Raw genomic sequence first — 17,086 nt, forward strand, 5'->3', positions numbered from 1 at the left:
AATAAACAAACATCAATTATGTCTGATACGGGGTGAGGAGCTCTGGAGTGTAAATAAGTGAATTCGTGAGAGTCCTGCCCAAACAAAACCGTCCAGCCGCTCAGGACAGGTTAGGGAGGAACTCTAGTTGGAGGACTCCAAGTACTTGCATCTCATCTATTCGACCACGCCATCCATTGTGTCATTTTGAGCAAAGTAAGATTCTCTGGTATCAAGATGCACAAGGAAACCCACAGATGGATGCTCTGAGTTGTCTTCTGTACAAAGACCCCCTTCTCCCTTTAGCTGATGGGGCCAATGAAGGCAATTCATTCATTTAAATGCAGAGATTAAAAGTATAATTCGAATACCTATAGATATAGCCTCGCCTGCCCTGCCCACATCTCACTCGTTATCGAATAACATCTGCTCTTATTCATTTCAGAGAAGGCAATGGCACCCCACTCCAGTACTCTTGCCTGGAAAATCCCATGGATGGAGGAGCCTGGTGGGCTGCAGTCCATTGGGTCACTACAAGTCAGACACGACTGAGCGACTTCACTTTCACTTTTCACTTTCATGCATTTGAGGACATGGCAACCCACCCCAGTGTTCTTGCCTGGAGAATCCCAGGGACAGGGGAGCCTGGCGGGCTGCCATCTGTGGGGTTGCACAGAGTCGGACATGACTGAAGCAATTTAGCAACAGCAGCAGCAGCTTATTCATTTGCGGCTCTTTCTTGGGTGCTTAAGACACCTGAGTCTGCCATATTTCCAGTTTCCCCCTTTCTCCCTCCTTCTGTGTGCCAACCACCCTGGCCTTTCTCATCTTCAAGCACACTCTTCCCCGTCTTCTCACCAAACTCCTCCTCACCCTCAGTCTCCAGGTGCACATCTCTTCCTCAGTGGAATCTTTCCTGACATCTACTCCCGAGGTTTCCTTTGGAGTATTCATTATGAAATGTTTTTGGCTTGCATCTATTTAGATCTTCCCTGGTGGCTCCCTGAGGGCAGCTGTTATCTGTCCAATCCACCAGAACCTTGCCAGTACCAGGCAGACACTGGGCTGACCCTGGAGCTCACTCAGGTTGCCTGTGTGATGAGCTAACTAGAGGAGGGATTGTACTGGAATTCATCTTCCCAAAGAAAACGGCTTTCTCCTCCCAGACAAAGGAACAACAACATCCACAGGCCCCAGGTCACTAGGTGGTGAGTTGCTCTGACACTCAAAGTGTTAGTCACTCGGTCATGTCTCTTTGTGACCCCATGGAATATAGCCTGCCAGACTCCTCTGTCCATGGAGTTCTCCAGAAAATAATACTGGAGTGGGTAGCCACTCCCTTCTCCAGGGGATCTTCCCAACCCAGGGATTGAACCAGGGTCTCCCTGCATTGCAGGCAGATTCTTTACCAATCAGAGCCACCAGGGAAGCCTGGTAAGTTGCTCTACTTGCCATTAAACAACCCTCCCGTCTCACCTCTCTGATGATAATGGCAAGGGAGTAAGGGACAAAGCCTACTCTTTTTCTTGTTGTCTCAGGCTTGTAAGTGTCCCCAAGAAAGCCTATTCCTTAACCCAGTGTATGTAATGTGGGAGTTGTCCTGAGCCCAGCTATAAGGCAGCACTGAAAAAAATGATGCAGGTGTAACACTTAGCAACATTCACAAAAGGATATGCCAATCAAGAAAAGTATCAGAACTAGTGAACTACTTCCCTCCATCATTTTGGATGAGTTACAAATTCTCATGTATAGTCTGACACAGCTTTGTCCTTGGGAGAGTGGCACAGATTAAATTTTTTGACGGCCTCTTATCAAGCAAATATTTTCCATAATAATAAAAAAAAATCTGTAAAAAGTTGCACCAGTCTTAACATTTTCAAAGAATACACCAGAGTATTAATAATTTTCTTTTCATTAATCATTGTGTCCAGCGTTAAATATCACTTTGTTAACCACTAAGTCTGTATTAAAATTATCCCAAAGAGTAAATATAAAATAGAAATTTTTTTCCCTGGACCACTTCTTTTTGCTCTGAGCACAACTTATATTTCACCTTCAGGCATACTTTTTCATTTGAAAAGATAACTATGTTTTCAAAGTGAATTGAATTACAAGACGTTTTATTTCAGCGAGTGGGTAAAGAAAAAAGCTGTTCAATCTAAACTTAAAGTTTCACTTTAGCACTCAGCTGAATAGGAAATTTCAAAGGAAATTCTACTTAAGGATATGATAAAATACCATCTGGTCCTGACTTCAAGAAAATTCTATTTCATTTTGTAAGTTGAGCAAATGAGCTTATTAGTCAAAGAGATCTTATAAGATCTCTATAGGTTTTATAAACGGAAGCAAACTAGTTCACTTGAATTGCTATGTATCTCCCTGGTATTTTTTAATGGGAGACAATGTATTTGTAGAAATCATCATTCTTTCTCAGGGAATAATATACCAGGCTCTCGTATCAATTTAAAATCTTGAATCCTACAGCACACATTCATACAAAATACCAGTTAAGGAATACTTAGACACTAAATGTTTTATAAAAGTAAAGTTTCTAAAACATGTATAATTCCATTTACATTCTCAGCTTTTCAATTCTATTTATCTTAAAATCAGTTTCATAAGACTGGATGGGAGGGGAGTTTGGGGGAGAATGGATACATGTATGTGTATGGCCGAGTGCCTTCGCTGTTCACCTGAAACTGTCTCAACATTGTTAACCAGCTATACCCCAGTGCAAAATACAAAGTTTTTAAAATATCAAGAAAAAAATTAGTTTCATAAAATGTCATATGGTTATAATTCAGTATCATTACAATACGATACTTGAGAAATGTCTGGTAACTCTTTTATAATTTAAAGTAATTTAAAGATTCAAATACCGTATTATTTTAAAGTCATTTACACTTATTAAGCTTTTAATGAAAAAACAAAATATTTTTCTTAAAAACTATCAAAAAAAGATGTAGCACTTTTATTTTGAAGATGAGGAAAGCAAAGTACAGGTGAGCTACAAGGACTCTCCAACTGATACAGCTGTATCCAACAAGATAAATAATTCTCCTGTATCTACTGTTATCACCCAGGAAAACACCCTACCAGGCAGATAACTGCTCATCATACAATCTAGAGTGAAGCAAAGTAGAAATGCAAGAAAACCAGTGTGAAAACTAAGAAGTAAGCAGGGCCTAATCAATTGAGAAATGAGACTGATTAGCTCTTTACATGCCCAGCTGAATATGGCATTTAAACCAACGACTAAGCTTATCTCATGTTTGCTTTCTACAAGAGGCTGCATATAGATAATGGTTACCTGCAGGACCCACCTTATAAGTACACAGTCTAGTTCCACAAGGAGATCATTGTGCAACGTATGAATGGCGCCAGGTTCACACCTTTTCACGAGAGGGAAGATTTACTGTCAATACTAAATTGACAGCAAATGAACAGGGAAGTGAGAGATGGAAAACGAAAAATGCATGACACAGATTCACACTAACTCCCCTCACGCCGACATATTCTGTGTTTCATGCCATCTTCTGCCAGTTACAGGCATCTGCAGGGACCAACGAACGCTGAGTGGCAATCACTCCTTTGTCACCTCTGTGTTGATCACATGCCACGCTGTGCCCTTCAGCAACTCAGCTCTCAAAGACTCACAGGACACAAGGCCCTTTTCTCTTGAGACGCTTCAGGATTCTGGGAGCTGGCAATGTTACAGGTCATGTCGAGTAATCCTGGACCAACACCAACAAGCTGCTTCTACTCCCCAGTCAGAAAGAACATGCAAAAAATTTCTTAGCAGACAGCTGGCAGGAGTGCACAGGCAATTGACTTTTATGTCATTTATGATGGTAGAAGATCCTTAGCTTCAAAGAAGATTTCAGAGTTAACAGTACACAGTTACTAAAAACTAACTTAGTTCCAAAGCTTATCACTGGCTAACTGACATTGTATCTGTGATACAAAGTCGATGCTTAAGAATGGTGAACATATGATCCTACACCTATGCCTGACTAACTGGCAAGTCTTTCCTTGAATCACCTAAGCCAGGTTTTGCTGTTCTAAGACAAAAGTTAAATTCAAAGAGAACAAAGCTTACAGGAAAAAAAAAAAAAAAATCCATTATTTAAAAAGAAAAAAAGGAAAAAAAAAAAAAGAAAAAAAGGGAGGGAGGGAAGAAGGAAGTCCCACAATCACCACTCAGGCACTGAAGAGGTTTACCCAATGAAATTACTTCTCAAACCAATTTCAGGAAAAAAGACCATTAAAATTAGAACATGGTTTAAAAAAAAAAAAAAGAAGAAATTCCATTATAGCTGTATCCAATCTGTCTGCTATGAAAAAATACCAAAATGCAGTCTCATTTGATCATGTTATAGTATTTATTAAATTTCATCATTTATGACCACTGTGTCATTAACCCTAACACAAATACTGACATTTAAAAACACAGAAAGCATACTGATTCTTCAACTATTTAGCTTACGTGTACTTTTCAATTGTCATGCAGTGTTCATAATTAGGAGACATTACACATTAACCCTCTCATATTACACTTATTAAGAACTAAATTTTTAGAGGGTAGAAAAATACCAACATAAATTCATTCTCCGAAACCGCCCGTGAGTGTACTGTCACTGTTTCGTCTGATCATACACTTAGAGTACATTCTTCAGTAAAATGGATAACTGTAGTCATGTAACAATAGTTATGATGAGGCAATATCATTTCAAGGAAGGAATACAACAAACGAGACCAAAAATTGAAGAGCTGAGATCACGGCATATAAAAATCATTTGCGAACACCACGTAAACTTCAGTGTTTTCCACTTTCCAGCTGTAAAGAGCATGCACAAAGTTTTCTTAGGACAGCTGTCAGCAGTGCATGAAAAACTGGCTTTCATGTCATGTGCGCTGAGAGACCATCAATACCACTGAGGAAAAAGAACTGTGTTCATTATCTTTTGGGTCTGTCTATATCATCTATCGCTGAGAGAAGTTTTTGTCTTGCTTTCTTATTGATATGGGATCCCAGGCAAACATTTACCAGGTTGGTCAGCTGCTTTGTTGAATACTCCTGCTCAAAAAAAGAAGATTCAAATTTAGTACACTGATACACATGTGTGTGATCAATGCAGAAAAAGAACAGACATAGATAATCAGGACTCAGTGGGTAATTACTAAGCACTACCAACCAGTGAAAAGCAGTGGAAATTATAATTGAGACATGGAAAACAAACTGGTTACAGAACTGTAATAAGGGAATAAGAGCATCTACAGCATGAATTTGAAAGAGGAACCACCAGCATCTTTTTTTTATGGCACGTGCATGCATTCATGCTCAGTCACTAGTCGTGTCTGACTCTTTGCGACCCCATGGACTGTAGCCCACCAGGCTCCGCCGTCCATGGAATTCTCCAGGCAAGAACACTGGAGTGGGTTGCCATCTCCTTCTCCAGGGTGTCTTCCCGAACCAGGGAATGAACCTGCATCTCTGCACTGTCAGGCAGGTTCTTTACCGCTGAGCCAGGGAAGCCCTTCACATGGCACATAACATGCTAATGCTTAATATTTTTAAGATCACACACTACGCTTCTTTCTGCGATGGTCTTTGTCATCGAGTTATCAAAATACGCTGACATCTCAAAAATTTATATACATATAATAAAGGGCTACTAAGTAAGTAGCTTCTAGCACTGCACATTTTGCACATTTTAGATAAAAGAAAAAAAATCTCCAAACACAGAATAACTCTTCTGAGGCATAACAAATGAATAAGGTTAATAACAAAGATCAGAAAATTATTGGTTCTTAAACCCTTGTATCTTAATGGTAGCTAGAAAGTAAAATTGAAGCCACAGTTGACCTGTGAACAGCTCGGGGAGTAGGGGCGCTTTCCACACAGTGGAAAACTTGCACCGAGTTTATAGTTGGTCCTCCTCCTCTGATGTCCCTCCATATTAAAGAATTTAACCAACTGAGGATAATGTAGGTATCCACTACTGAAGAAAACCGCATGTAAGTGGACCTGTACAGTTCAAATCCATGTTGCCTGACACTCAACTATCTAAGTATTTTTTTGCTGTTCAAACTGTACAAAGTTCCTGGCTTTCAGATAAGTTGTCAGGATGCACATGATGAACAGGACTCATCAGAAAGTTCTGCATCTTGATTTGGTTCTGGAGAATTAAGACCAAGAGCTCAGCAAGGGAAAGAGCTGTGTTCTATTATCTAACGAGAAAAGAACATGTCTTCACTGGAGACAACATTAAAGACAGTAAAATTTCAAAATACAGGGAAGAGTTCATTCTAATAATTCAGCAAACTGCTCAGTGTGTGTCTGATCTCTGAGAGCACCCATCAACACCTGGTGAATTCTCTCAAGTGATCACTCAACACTTAGGAAGTACCATCCAGGCACCATACAGGCATTGTGGAAAGAGCTCTAGAAAACAGGACAATCTTGCTGCAAGGAAAATTTCACTGTATTACAGATATCAGTGAATAAAACTCTTCCGAAACACTAAGCTATGACAGCATATTAAAAAGCAGAGACATCACTTTGCTGACAAAAGTCCGTATGGTCAAAGCTGTGGTTTTGCCAGTAGTCACATACGGATGTGAGAGTTGGACCATAATGAAGGCTGAGCACTAAAAAATTGAAGCTTTCAAACTGTGGTGCTGGAGAGGACTCTTGAGAGTCCCTTGGACTGCAAGGAGATCACACCAGTCAATCCTAAAGGAAATCAGTCCTGAATACCCACTGGAAGGACTGATGCTGAAGCTGAAGCTCCAACACTTTGGCCACCTGATGTGAAGAACTGACTCACTGGAAAAGACCCTGATGCTGGGAAAGATTTAAGGTAGCAGGAGAAGGGGACGACAGAGGATGAGACGGCTGGATGGCATCACCGACTCAATGGACGTGACTCTGAGCAAACTCTGGGAGACAGTGAAGGACTATCTAGCGTGCTGCAGTTCATGGGGTCACAAAGAGCTGAACACGACTCAGAGACTGAACAACAACAATAAAAAACTTTAGTCCACTGTATCAAAAGAAGAAACCCTAAAATGGGCATCTGTCTTACATCAAATAATGAATCTCTATGAGTTGGGCTTTTTCTCCTCAGCTGCTGCTGCTAACTCGATTCAGTCGTGTCCGACTCTGTGCGACCCCATAGATGGCAGCCCACCAGGCTCCACCGTTCCTGGGATTCTCAAAGCAAGAACACTGGAGTGGGCTGCCATTTCCTTCTCCAATGCATGAAAGTGAAAAGTGAAAGTGAAGTCTCTCAGTCGTGTCCGACTCTTCACAACTCCATGGACTGCAGCCCACCAGGCTCCTCCATCCATGGGCTTTTCCAGGCAAGAGTACTGGAGTGGGATGCCATCGCCTTCTCCTCAACTACTTGTCCCAAATCCCTTCCTCAATACCAACTCCAAAGTGCTAATTGCTTAAGTTATGAAATGGATTCTAGCCACATTCAGCAGTTGATCTGCATCTGATATAGCTATCTTGTTCCTCAAATGACAGAGGTCAATGAGATGAAAAGTGCTGACATTTCTCAGTTCTGGTGTACTGATCAAAACCACTGAAAGATGTCAGAGATCTGAAACTAGTGTCAGAGATCTGAAACATTAACACAAAATTCAGGTTAATGGTCCAGACTAAACTTCATTTTCTTTTTCTAAAGTGTTGAAACTAGAAAGGATGTGCCTGATAAATATAAACAATTCCTTACTTCCTTATCCAGTCAGATGAAATAAACACTTACATAACTTTTACCTATGATGTTTATAGCATGTGAGTGCTAGAGTTATTGATGGAATAAGATTCAGTGAAGATTTTAACACTTCCCATATTTTCATTAAATCCATCTTCACATACTGCCTAACTAGACAAATGATATAACCATCATATCAAAAAGCTCCTTGTATTGAGCATTCCCTGGTGATAAATGTTGATTGAACTGTGTCAAAAATTCAGAATTTTAAATAACACTTATTACATGTAGTATTTTTCTCTACATATCTATATACTCACACAAAAGAAAAACAATTTTATCTATACTTAAGGTAAAATCTAATGTAGGATGAAATTAAATTGAGCTATTTAGGTAATAAATATTTGCATATTCAATCATTAGGCTTCACTGGTGGCTCAATGGTAAAGAATCTGCTTGCCAATGCAAGAGAAGTGGGTTCGATCCCTGCGTTGGGAAGATCCCCTGGAGAAGGAAATGGCAACCCACTCCAGTATTCTTGCCTGGAGAATCCCATGGACAGAAGAGCCTGGTAGGCTACAGTCCATGGGGTCACAGAGTTGGACACGACTTAGTAACTAAACAACAAATATCCAGTCATCACTACTACATGTCAGTGTGTTCAGAACATCACTGTTGATGGCTACAAGAAGGTTTAAATTGTATATCAATTCAGTTCAGTTCAGCTGCTCAGTCATGCCTGACTCTTTGAGAGCCCATGGACTGCAGCACGCCAGGCTTCCCTGTCCATCACCAACTCCTGAAGCTTGCTCAAATTCATGTCCATCGAGTTGGTGATGCCATCCCGGGTGGCGGCAGTGGTAAAGAACCTGCTGCCAATGCAGGAGATGCAAAAGACATGGTTTAATCCCTCGGTCAGAAGATCCTCTGGAGAAGGAAATGGCAATCCACTCCAGTATTCTAATGGCACTCCACTCCAGCTTTCTAAAAGTTATATATAGACTTTAGCTTGACACTCATTTCAGTGTTCCTGTATTTGTCGTGAAGGTTACCAATTTCAGCTCTTTTCCTACAACACAGTTGCAGGACAAACACAGCTAAAGTTCAGACTCTGTTTTTCCAGATAATTACTGTTACAGTTCACAAAGTCTCAAAAGGATCTGATGAGGCAAAGAGTGTTGCACACACACAATATGAATATGGTAAAGAACTGGCCTAAGTAGTTCATGCTAAAAAAAAAAAAAAGTTTGTTTCACCCATATGATTTTGAATTATCTAACATACCACACAAGCACAACACAAAAGAGGAAGAATAAAAATTTAATTAACTGCTTCTCAGCTCTCACCCTGTGCTCTTTGATCCAGCGTTCCATGTCATTCTCAGTTAGGTAGTACGCTTTAATATAGGTTTCCACAAATTCTTTATCCGGAATGGGTCTGATATCAGTTAGCTTTTCAAGTTTCATTAAAAACTGTTGAAAATCCAATTGCATCAAGGCACGACCCTCATTACTACACTTCTTGACGTTGGCGTATCTAAGATACACAATAATAAAAAAGCACAAGGGATGGGATGGCTAGGAAAAGAAACCTTCAGGCACTTATTAAACTTTCCTCTAACCCACATTTGCTGAGACGCTGTAAGTAAAAGAGGACAGAAGTGTTGAGCCAGAAGGACTGTGTTGTGTTTGGGCCCTGTCACTCAGCAATCATATTCCTTATCTGGGTCTCAGTTTTCTCATTTGCAAAGCCAAGAGATCAAGCAACTTCTAAGATTCTTTGCTGTTCTACAGGCCAGAGTTCTGCAAAATCAATTAACATACTCATCTATAAGAAAGTTAAACTGACATTCAAGTTAATCTGGCTGCCAAGAATTATTTATAAAATTAAGCTATGAATATTCCCCAGTAATCTTAGCTTCATAAAACTGTTCAATATAACTACTCAATGCAAAGAAAACAAATGAAATAACTCTCCCATAAACATTCAGCAAACCTAAGAAACAGAAGCATAGAAAGTATATACATATTTCTCATAATAAAACACTTTTATAGACTTATTTCTGAGACCCCACACTACTAAAAAACTGCATGTTCTAAGGCGGACTAGTAATAAGAATATATTTGTTAACCCTAACAGTACAATTTTATTATTCATTAAGTCAGAGTCTCATTCCTTCAATCACACAAAATGTGGAGAATTCAATCTGAGGAGATGAGGTACTTTCCCTAAGAAAATCTGCAAGAAGACTATTTTATATTATTTAAAGTGATAAAGCTTTTTTTAAATAGTGTTTATATTGAAACATATAATATTTGTCTGTCACTATTCTACTATTGAACAAATTTATTAACAGTAAAATCCAGTCATGACTGCTGACACAGAGACATCTTGGGATTTACAGCATTGCTGACTTCAATACAAAATGCCAAGGCTGCTGTCAGCTTGTCATTGTCACCTTCCACTTTCTGACACATTCTTTTCTGTAACAAATAAGAACTGAAGAGAAATCAGATGAACGACAGTGTGAAAATTCAACTGATGTGCCATTCTAGATCACTGTGAATGGTCTTTGAAATAGAAGCTTGTCTTCCAGGTATATTTTAAATCTATTACTAATTCTTACTTGTGTTCCCGATGTTATGGACAGAGTATAAACATGACCTCTGAGTAAGTGGGAAAATTACTTTTGATCTGTAAACTCAACATATGAAAGATTTATATGGTCTACAAGGATATAATAATGATATTATAAGCAGTGATATTGTGGTTTTGAGGACTGATTTTGCCATGAGAAAATTAGGAGATATTAAGCCTTCTCTGCATTTCAAAGACTGCGTGAACCTGGACAAGTTATTTAACCTCTGTAGCCTTGATTTTCTGAGGCGAGGCTATCTTTCTGTTGACAAAACAGAGAACAGCACTATCAAAGAGAGTTTATGTTAGGATTTAGTGACAGAATCCTGTGAAGGGCTTGGTCCAATAAATGCCAAATAGTAATCAATGAACAGGATGTATAATAATCATCAGCATAATTATATTTGATAATAATAGTTTAACTTTCAGATAACCATTAGATGCTACATTCCTCACTCCGACCAGTTGATTCTAAGTCATCAGAAAGAAAAAAAGGGACACAGTAGGATTTAATGTCTCTGAATTATTATGAGACTGTCTGCCATTTATCAGTATGTCTTATCTGTTCTCTGCATCTGTTGGTGATAATACATAATGTTACTCATATATTATGACTGAGGAATCAGATATGCTTTCATGGAAAACTTACCCTTCCACAATAGTTCTATTAGCGAGGCGTATACAATGTTCCCAAAGTATATTAGACACAGGCAAGGGTATCCGAACTCTCTTAGAAACTTCATTCAACCGCATGTTAAACTGCTCAAATTCCTAAGAAAAATCATAGCCATATGTGAATTCAATTATAATGCTTTCCCATCTTAGAGGCAAAAAAAGACTAAAAGACTCAGAATGAAATCAAGTAAAACAAAAAGAGATAATGCCCAAGATAATTTGGACTTACTGTGAAGTATATGAAATTGACTAATCATGTTGTAATATAGAGTACACTACATTTCCTCTCAAAGGAAGTAAGTGCCATTAACTGATTAAACAATATTCCAATGTTTCTACATCTCAAATTTTCTATGACTGTCAGTATGGATTAAAAAGGCTTAATAACTAATATGTCTTTAAAAATATCTTCAAGAGACCCAGATTTTTAAAAAATGTTTTAATGAGCTTTCAACTCAGAGTAAACTATATGCAATTTGTAGCTGTAATCCTTAGAGAGCAGTCTGATAAATTATTCTCTTTCCTAAACATTCCTTTAAAGTATCAATAAATGATTACATACTGAAAGATTCAAATCATATAATAGCTGTAAATTTTCAGCACCAAAAAAGCTCCATATTATCTCATTACCTTTAGAAAAACCGAACATTTTTATTACTCATCAGTACCTTTTATGGTACTACTCTCCTAAAAATAAAAACATATGTAATTTAGACAATTCCAACAACATGAAAACAGCAGATGGCTCATCCTTCAATAAATTTATATATCTGATTTCTTGAGACTATTATCATCTAAATATGTTGATTAACAAAAGTAAATGCTGTTGATTCTTTCTTGATAATACAGTTCAAATAAATTTAACAGTCCTTACAACAGTATTTTTCTCTTTAGTTTCCTCAATAAAGAAGCTATGCAATACGTAATAAGCCAAGACTGACAGTGTGTTCAAATAACACACAGGTTGGAAAAAAATCTAAACTGTTCATCACCAGTGAAGCTACTATTACATGATGGTTGTGTTATCCTTCGCTACTTCCTAGATCACAATTTTTTTTGATGATTTATTCTTTGACAGTTAACAGCTTTTAATTATTTATGAGAAAGAAGTGGGTCTTCAATCCATTAAGCTTACTTTTGAAAATCAAAGTAAATAATAATTGCTCTTCCTCTTTTTTCATTTCATGAATCTAGCAGAACCAGTAGTATTTGCTACCAGATTTATGCTTCACTACAGTAAAAGCTGCTTTAGATTTTAAAAGTCTCAATACATTTTATTAATATTTTAAAGATAAATTTATATGCTTATTGTGTAAAATGCCATTCTACTCATTGCTAAATACAATCTTCAAGAATGCTTATTGTTAAATGAATAATAAAATTATTTCATTTTACTTATGATCCATTTGGGACAACAAATGCAGACTGCTTTTACCTAAAGGTTTGGACTTGGGAAAGTTAACAAAAAGAACAAAATTCAACATAAAAGTTCCCTTAAGAGAGAAAGTCTTAAGCTGCTGAAACTTGAGTTCAGGTTAATAATCTGAGTAACACTGGCTCTTTCTTATAATATTTCTTGAAATTAAGACTAATTGAAGCAAGCAGGCAATGGCACCCCACTCCAGTACTCTTGCCTGGAAAATCCCATGGATGGAGGAGCCTGGTGGGCTGCAGTCCATGGGGTCGCAAAGAGTCAGACATGACTGAGCGACTTCCCTTTCACTTTTCACTAGAAGCAGCAGCCTCTTTCTACTTTTCTGCCCTCTATTCACTGAGGGCAGAAGTCTCTTTTTTCTTGCATCTCCTTAAGTACTGTAATTGTTGTTTAGTGCTAAGTTGTGTCCAACTCTTTGCAACCCAATGGACTGTAGCCCACCAGGCTCCTCTGTAAATAGGATTCTCCAGGTAAGAATCCTGGAGTGGGTTGCCAATTTCCTCCTCCAGGGGATCTTCCCACCCAGGGAACCCAAGTCTCCTGCATTGACAGGTGGATTCTTTACTGCTAAGCCACCTTAAGGAAGCCCAAGTACTATAATTAGCAGGTCATAAAAAACAGAATCAACTTTCCAAAAATAGAACTGTTCAAAAAAGTGTGATTATAAATTACATGTATCTTTTATATTCCGAATTAAAATTCCCAGCTGAAGTCTCCCGGGTGCTCGAGAAATCAAAGTCCTTCCAGGGTGGCAACTATCAAGCATGTGCAGATCTCGTGCTAACACCTGGACACTTTTAACTGATCTTGGCTCCCTTAGTTCCTTGACTCTGAGGACAGTCTCAAAGTCCTCAACCCAGCCCTCCAGAACGGTCCTAGACGCACTGGGAGTTGGCACCCCAGATGAATCCGGCTGCTATCTCTGCTTTGATCTCTGGGTTTGTTGACTGCTTCTCAAATATTCTAGGCTATTATTTACATCTTGGATGAAGCAGGTAAGAATGTTTGTGTAAATGATATAAATAGGGAGCCAGGAAGGGCCAACTTTTCTTTTCACTGACAAATATGAAAAGCAACACTTTTCTGAAAGCTGTTTTCATTTTCTCAGTTGCTCTTTCCTCACCTCAGACATGCTCATGGTTCACTGTCTCACTTTCTTCAGGCCTCTCATTACCACTGTGAGTCCTTCTTTGACCACAAGGAAATATATGGTATTCCTCCCCCAACCCACACTCTGCCACTCTCTATCCCTCTTCTGCTGGTTATTCTTTCACAAGACTAGTCACCACCTGACACATTATGTATCTCTTTACTGTTGTCCCTGCTCTAGCATATAAATACCCTGATGGCACATTAAGCTCCTTAATTCACAACTAACTATATTGCTAGCAGCTAGATCAGTGTTCGACACATGTCAGATGATTTATAAATATCTGTTGATACATAAATGAAAAAACAAAACTACACTTCTTTTCAGAAAACTTATAACTTTAAGTCATTAAACACAACAGTGTTGGCATGACACATAGCAAAATTAATGTGATTTCTGGGGAAAACCAACTAGAATAGCCAGGAGTATAACCTCTCGCCAATGAATATAAATACAACTATAGAAAGGTCTTCTTGTCACTCCAGCCATGGCTATTGAGATCATGTAACATGAAAGGCAGCCAAGACACATATCAAACTCTAACTCAAAATGGGAAACTTGTGAGCAAAGACAAAATCTACGAAGTATTCTTGGGTCTAAAAGAACACAAAATTTGGAAGGAAATCCAAATCCAACTCAGGAGCTTTAGCATCACAAGAATGCTCGAATATGGTAAAAACCATAATCTCATGACTTCAGAGTGACTGCAATTACAGGAATAGTTCCATACTATAAGCATCTTTAACAAAGGTGTTTCCCAGAATACTTGCCTTTAACAGCGTATCTACATATATGTTGTGCTGTGACATAATTTCTTTTACATCCCATTTCACATTAGCCATCAGCAGCAGCATCTGTTCATAATCAATGGCTTTACCAGCTACAATCCAGTAAATTGGTTTGCGTAGTTCACTGGCCGTTGAGACCGTCTGAAATAAATTTCACAGAAAACCAAACTTTTTCTCAAAGTATCAAATTTATAAAAACTATTTTGCCCCCATTTCTAGTACACATCGTATCTGAAAATAAAACACTACATTTGGAGATATAAATTATGAAAATACTTTTAACTTGTGGGCAAAGATCTTACTCAAAATATAATTTTGAGACATTCAATATGCTTCAGTCCACTGAAAATACAACGGTAAAACTACAGATTTTCATGGCAAATATTTTTCAAATTCTTTTGCTTTTCTCCATTTCCATTCCCATTCCCACACTGCAACTCAAGATCCGATCATCTCTCACCTGAAGTAGTCCAAAACTCTTCAAGCTGGTCTCCTGTCTCTAGGTTTGCCATCTAAAGTCCATTCCTCACACCACTCCCAAAGCTCTCTTTCCAAAACACACACCTCACTGTGCTACTCATCTCCTCTTTCAAATACTCCCACAGCTTCTCAGTACCCTTGGAACAAAGTCCAACTCCCAGCTGGGAGCGCTGGATGTCACGTAACTTCAGCTTACTCACTCCAGCCATCTTTCTCATCACCATCCCTTTTCCCTTGTCTAAGAATCTGAATCTGCCTCAGCTCCACCATGCCTCCCTCTCACCTGCGGGTCTTCATATAGGCCACTGCCTCAGTCGAAATATACCCCTTATGGGTGATTTGTGTTGTGGTATGGCAGAAACCAATGCAACATTGTAAAGCAATTATCCTCCAATATAAAAAAAAAAGAATTGTAAAATTTTTAAAAATAAAGATTAAATTATATAAACCTACAATGAAAGTATATCAAAAACACAGATTAAAAAATATATATATACTCCTGATTCTTTCTCTTCGGTCCAGTTTAAACATCACTTCCTCAAGACAGCACTTCTCTGCCAATTATACCCGCCCCAACTCTAGTCAAGGTTAAATACCCAGCCACTGTTTCTTTACCAGAACTATATAGTTTATTGTAATAGGTTTTTTCCCTTTATTTTTAATTGAAGGATAATTATAATATTGTGTTGGTTTCTGCCATACATCTGCAAATATCAGCCACAGGTATACATATGTCCCCTCCCTATTGATTCTCCCTCCCACCTCCCACCTCCATCCATCTAGGGGGGGTCACAGAGCCCTGGTTTGAGTTCCCTGAGTCATATAGCAAATTCCCACTGGCTATCTATTTTCCATATGTTAGTGTGTAATACAGTTTTAACTGGCTCTCTCACGAGACTAAAAGTTATATGAGGAGTTCAGTAAGTATCTAGTTAATACAGGAATTCATGAATGAATAAACAAATACTCTAATCCAGCTTTCCTGAAGTTGAGACACTGATCGTTAGCAAAAAATAAAAAAATAAAATAAACAACATGTGACAGTCTTATCTTGCTCACAGTTGAAAGGATATACCAGACATGTCTGACCTGAGAATAAAACTGCTGAAGAAAGGGTTTTTTGACTGCAGGCATCACAGCATCCAGATGAGGCTGAAGGAACTCAAACTGTTCAGCCAAGAATACCCTAAAGGGAATGAATAACACACCATGTAAACAAAACATAGGATTTAGAGCGTGTCAATATTTCTGTGTAACTAATCTTTAAGATCTCTGACCAAAAGTTTAACAAAATTATTTTCCATTTTAAAGAACGACCATGCATGGCCACTTGACACACTCATTTACAATTCACACAAAAATTAATGCTGAGTTATCTCTGAACGTGAGCTGATGTGAAAGAAGCGTGACTTCAAGGGAGCTAAGCTGGTTACTACAAGGTATACAGTTATGCTGCTTTGCATGTAAGATAAGCGCACTCACAATGGAAAAGACAGAAAAAAAGAATACAATGGTACTTTTTGAAAGGATTTCTTTCAAAGGTCCCATGTAAATTACACACAACAGACCCATGAATTCACAGATTTAATGCCTGGTGCTTTTCAAAAATAACCCAAACATTCATAACATGAAATAAATTGGAACTTGGCTGAAGTATACACATGAACTTCAGGGCAGGAGGCTGATGTGCATGAATGGAAGTCACTCAGCCGGAAGACTACTGGCAGTCATTCTGCTTTTCCTTACCTTTTGTTACATACACAGAAACTCAGTATTCTGTCTGACTGTGTGATCAGTTGCTCAGTCATGCCCACATGTTACAGAAGAAGTTATACGCTTTAATTTTACTAAAGAACTTGGTGATTTACAAGGTCAAGGATCGACTACATTTAATACTAAACTGAGTGTAGCTACAGTTTCTCTAGAGTCATAATTCAATGGAAAAATATAAAGAACTATACTATAACACGAGCTTCCCTGGTGGCTCAGCACAAAGAATCCACCTGCCAAAGCATGAGACACAGGTTCGATCACTGGGTTAGGAAGATCCCCTGGAGAAGGAAATGGCAATCCACTCCAGCATTCTTGCCTGGAGAGTCCCCTGGCCAGAGGAGCCTGGTGGGCTACAGTCCATGCGGTCACAAAGAGTCCGGACACGACTTAGCGACTAAACGACAGCAGCAGCATACTCTAACTTGTTTCTCTGAAGTCTCACTTA

General features: G+C 38.6%; 1 protein-coding gene across 2 annotated transcripts in view; it reads right to left on the reverse strand.

Annotated features, from left to right (window-relative positions):
• Positions 1-4,339: 4,339 nt before the first annotated feature.
• Positions 4,340-17,086, reverse strand: part of VPS50 (VPS50, EARP/GARPII complex subunit) — a 132,073-nt gene continuing 119,326 nt past the window's right edge. For both annotated transcript variants that reach the window (XM_027540160.1, XM_027540161.1), the window contains 5 exons: positions 15,958-16,054; positions 14,371-14,529; positions 10,990-11,111; positions 9,050-9,239; positions 4,340-5,056 (listed from right to left, as the gene is read on the reverse strand). In XM_027540160.1, the coding sequence (XP_027395961.1) occupies positions 4,937-5,056; positions 9,050-9,239; positions 10,990-11,111; positions 14,371-14,529; positions 15,958-16,054 (688 nt within the window). In that variant the 3' untranslated portion in view covers positions 4,340-4,936. The remainder of the gene's footprint in view (positions 5,057-9,049; positions 9,240-10,989; positions 11,112-14,370; positions 14,530-15,957; positions 16,055-17,086) is intronic.

This window comes from Bos indicus x Bos taurus, chromosome 4 (assembly GCF_003369695.1).
Source record: "Bos indicus x Bos taurus breed Angus x Brahman F1 hybrid chromosome 4, Bos_hybrid_MaternalHap_v2.0, whole genome shotgun sequence".
NCBI classification, from domain to species: Eukaryota; Metazoa; Chordata; class Mammalia; order Artiodactyla; family Bovidae; genus Bos; species Bos indicus x Bos taurus.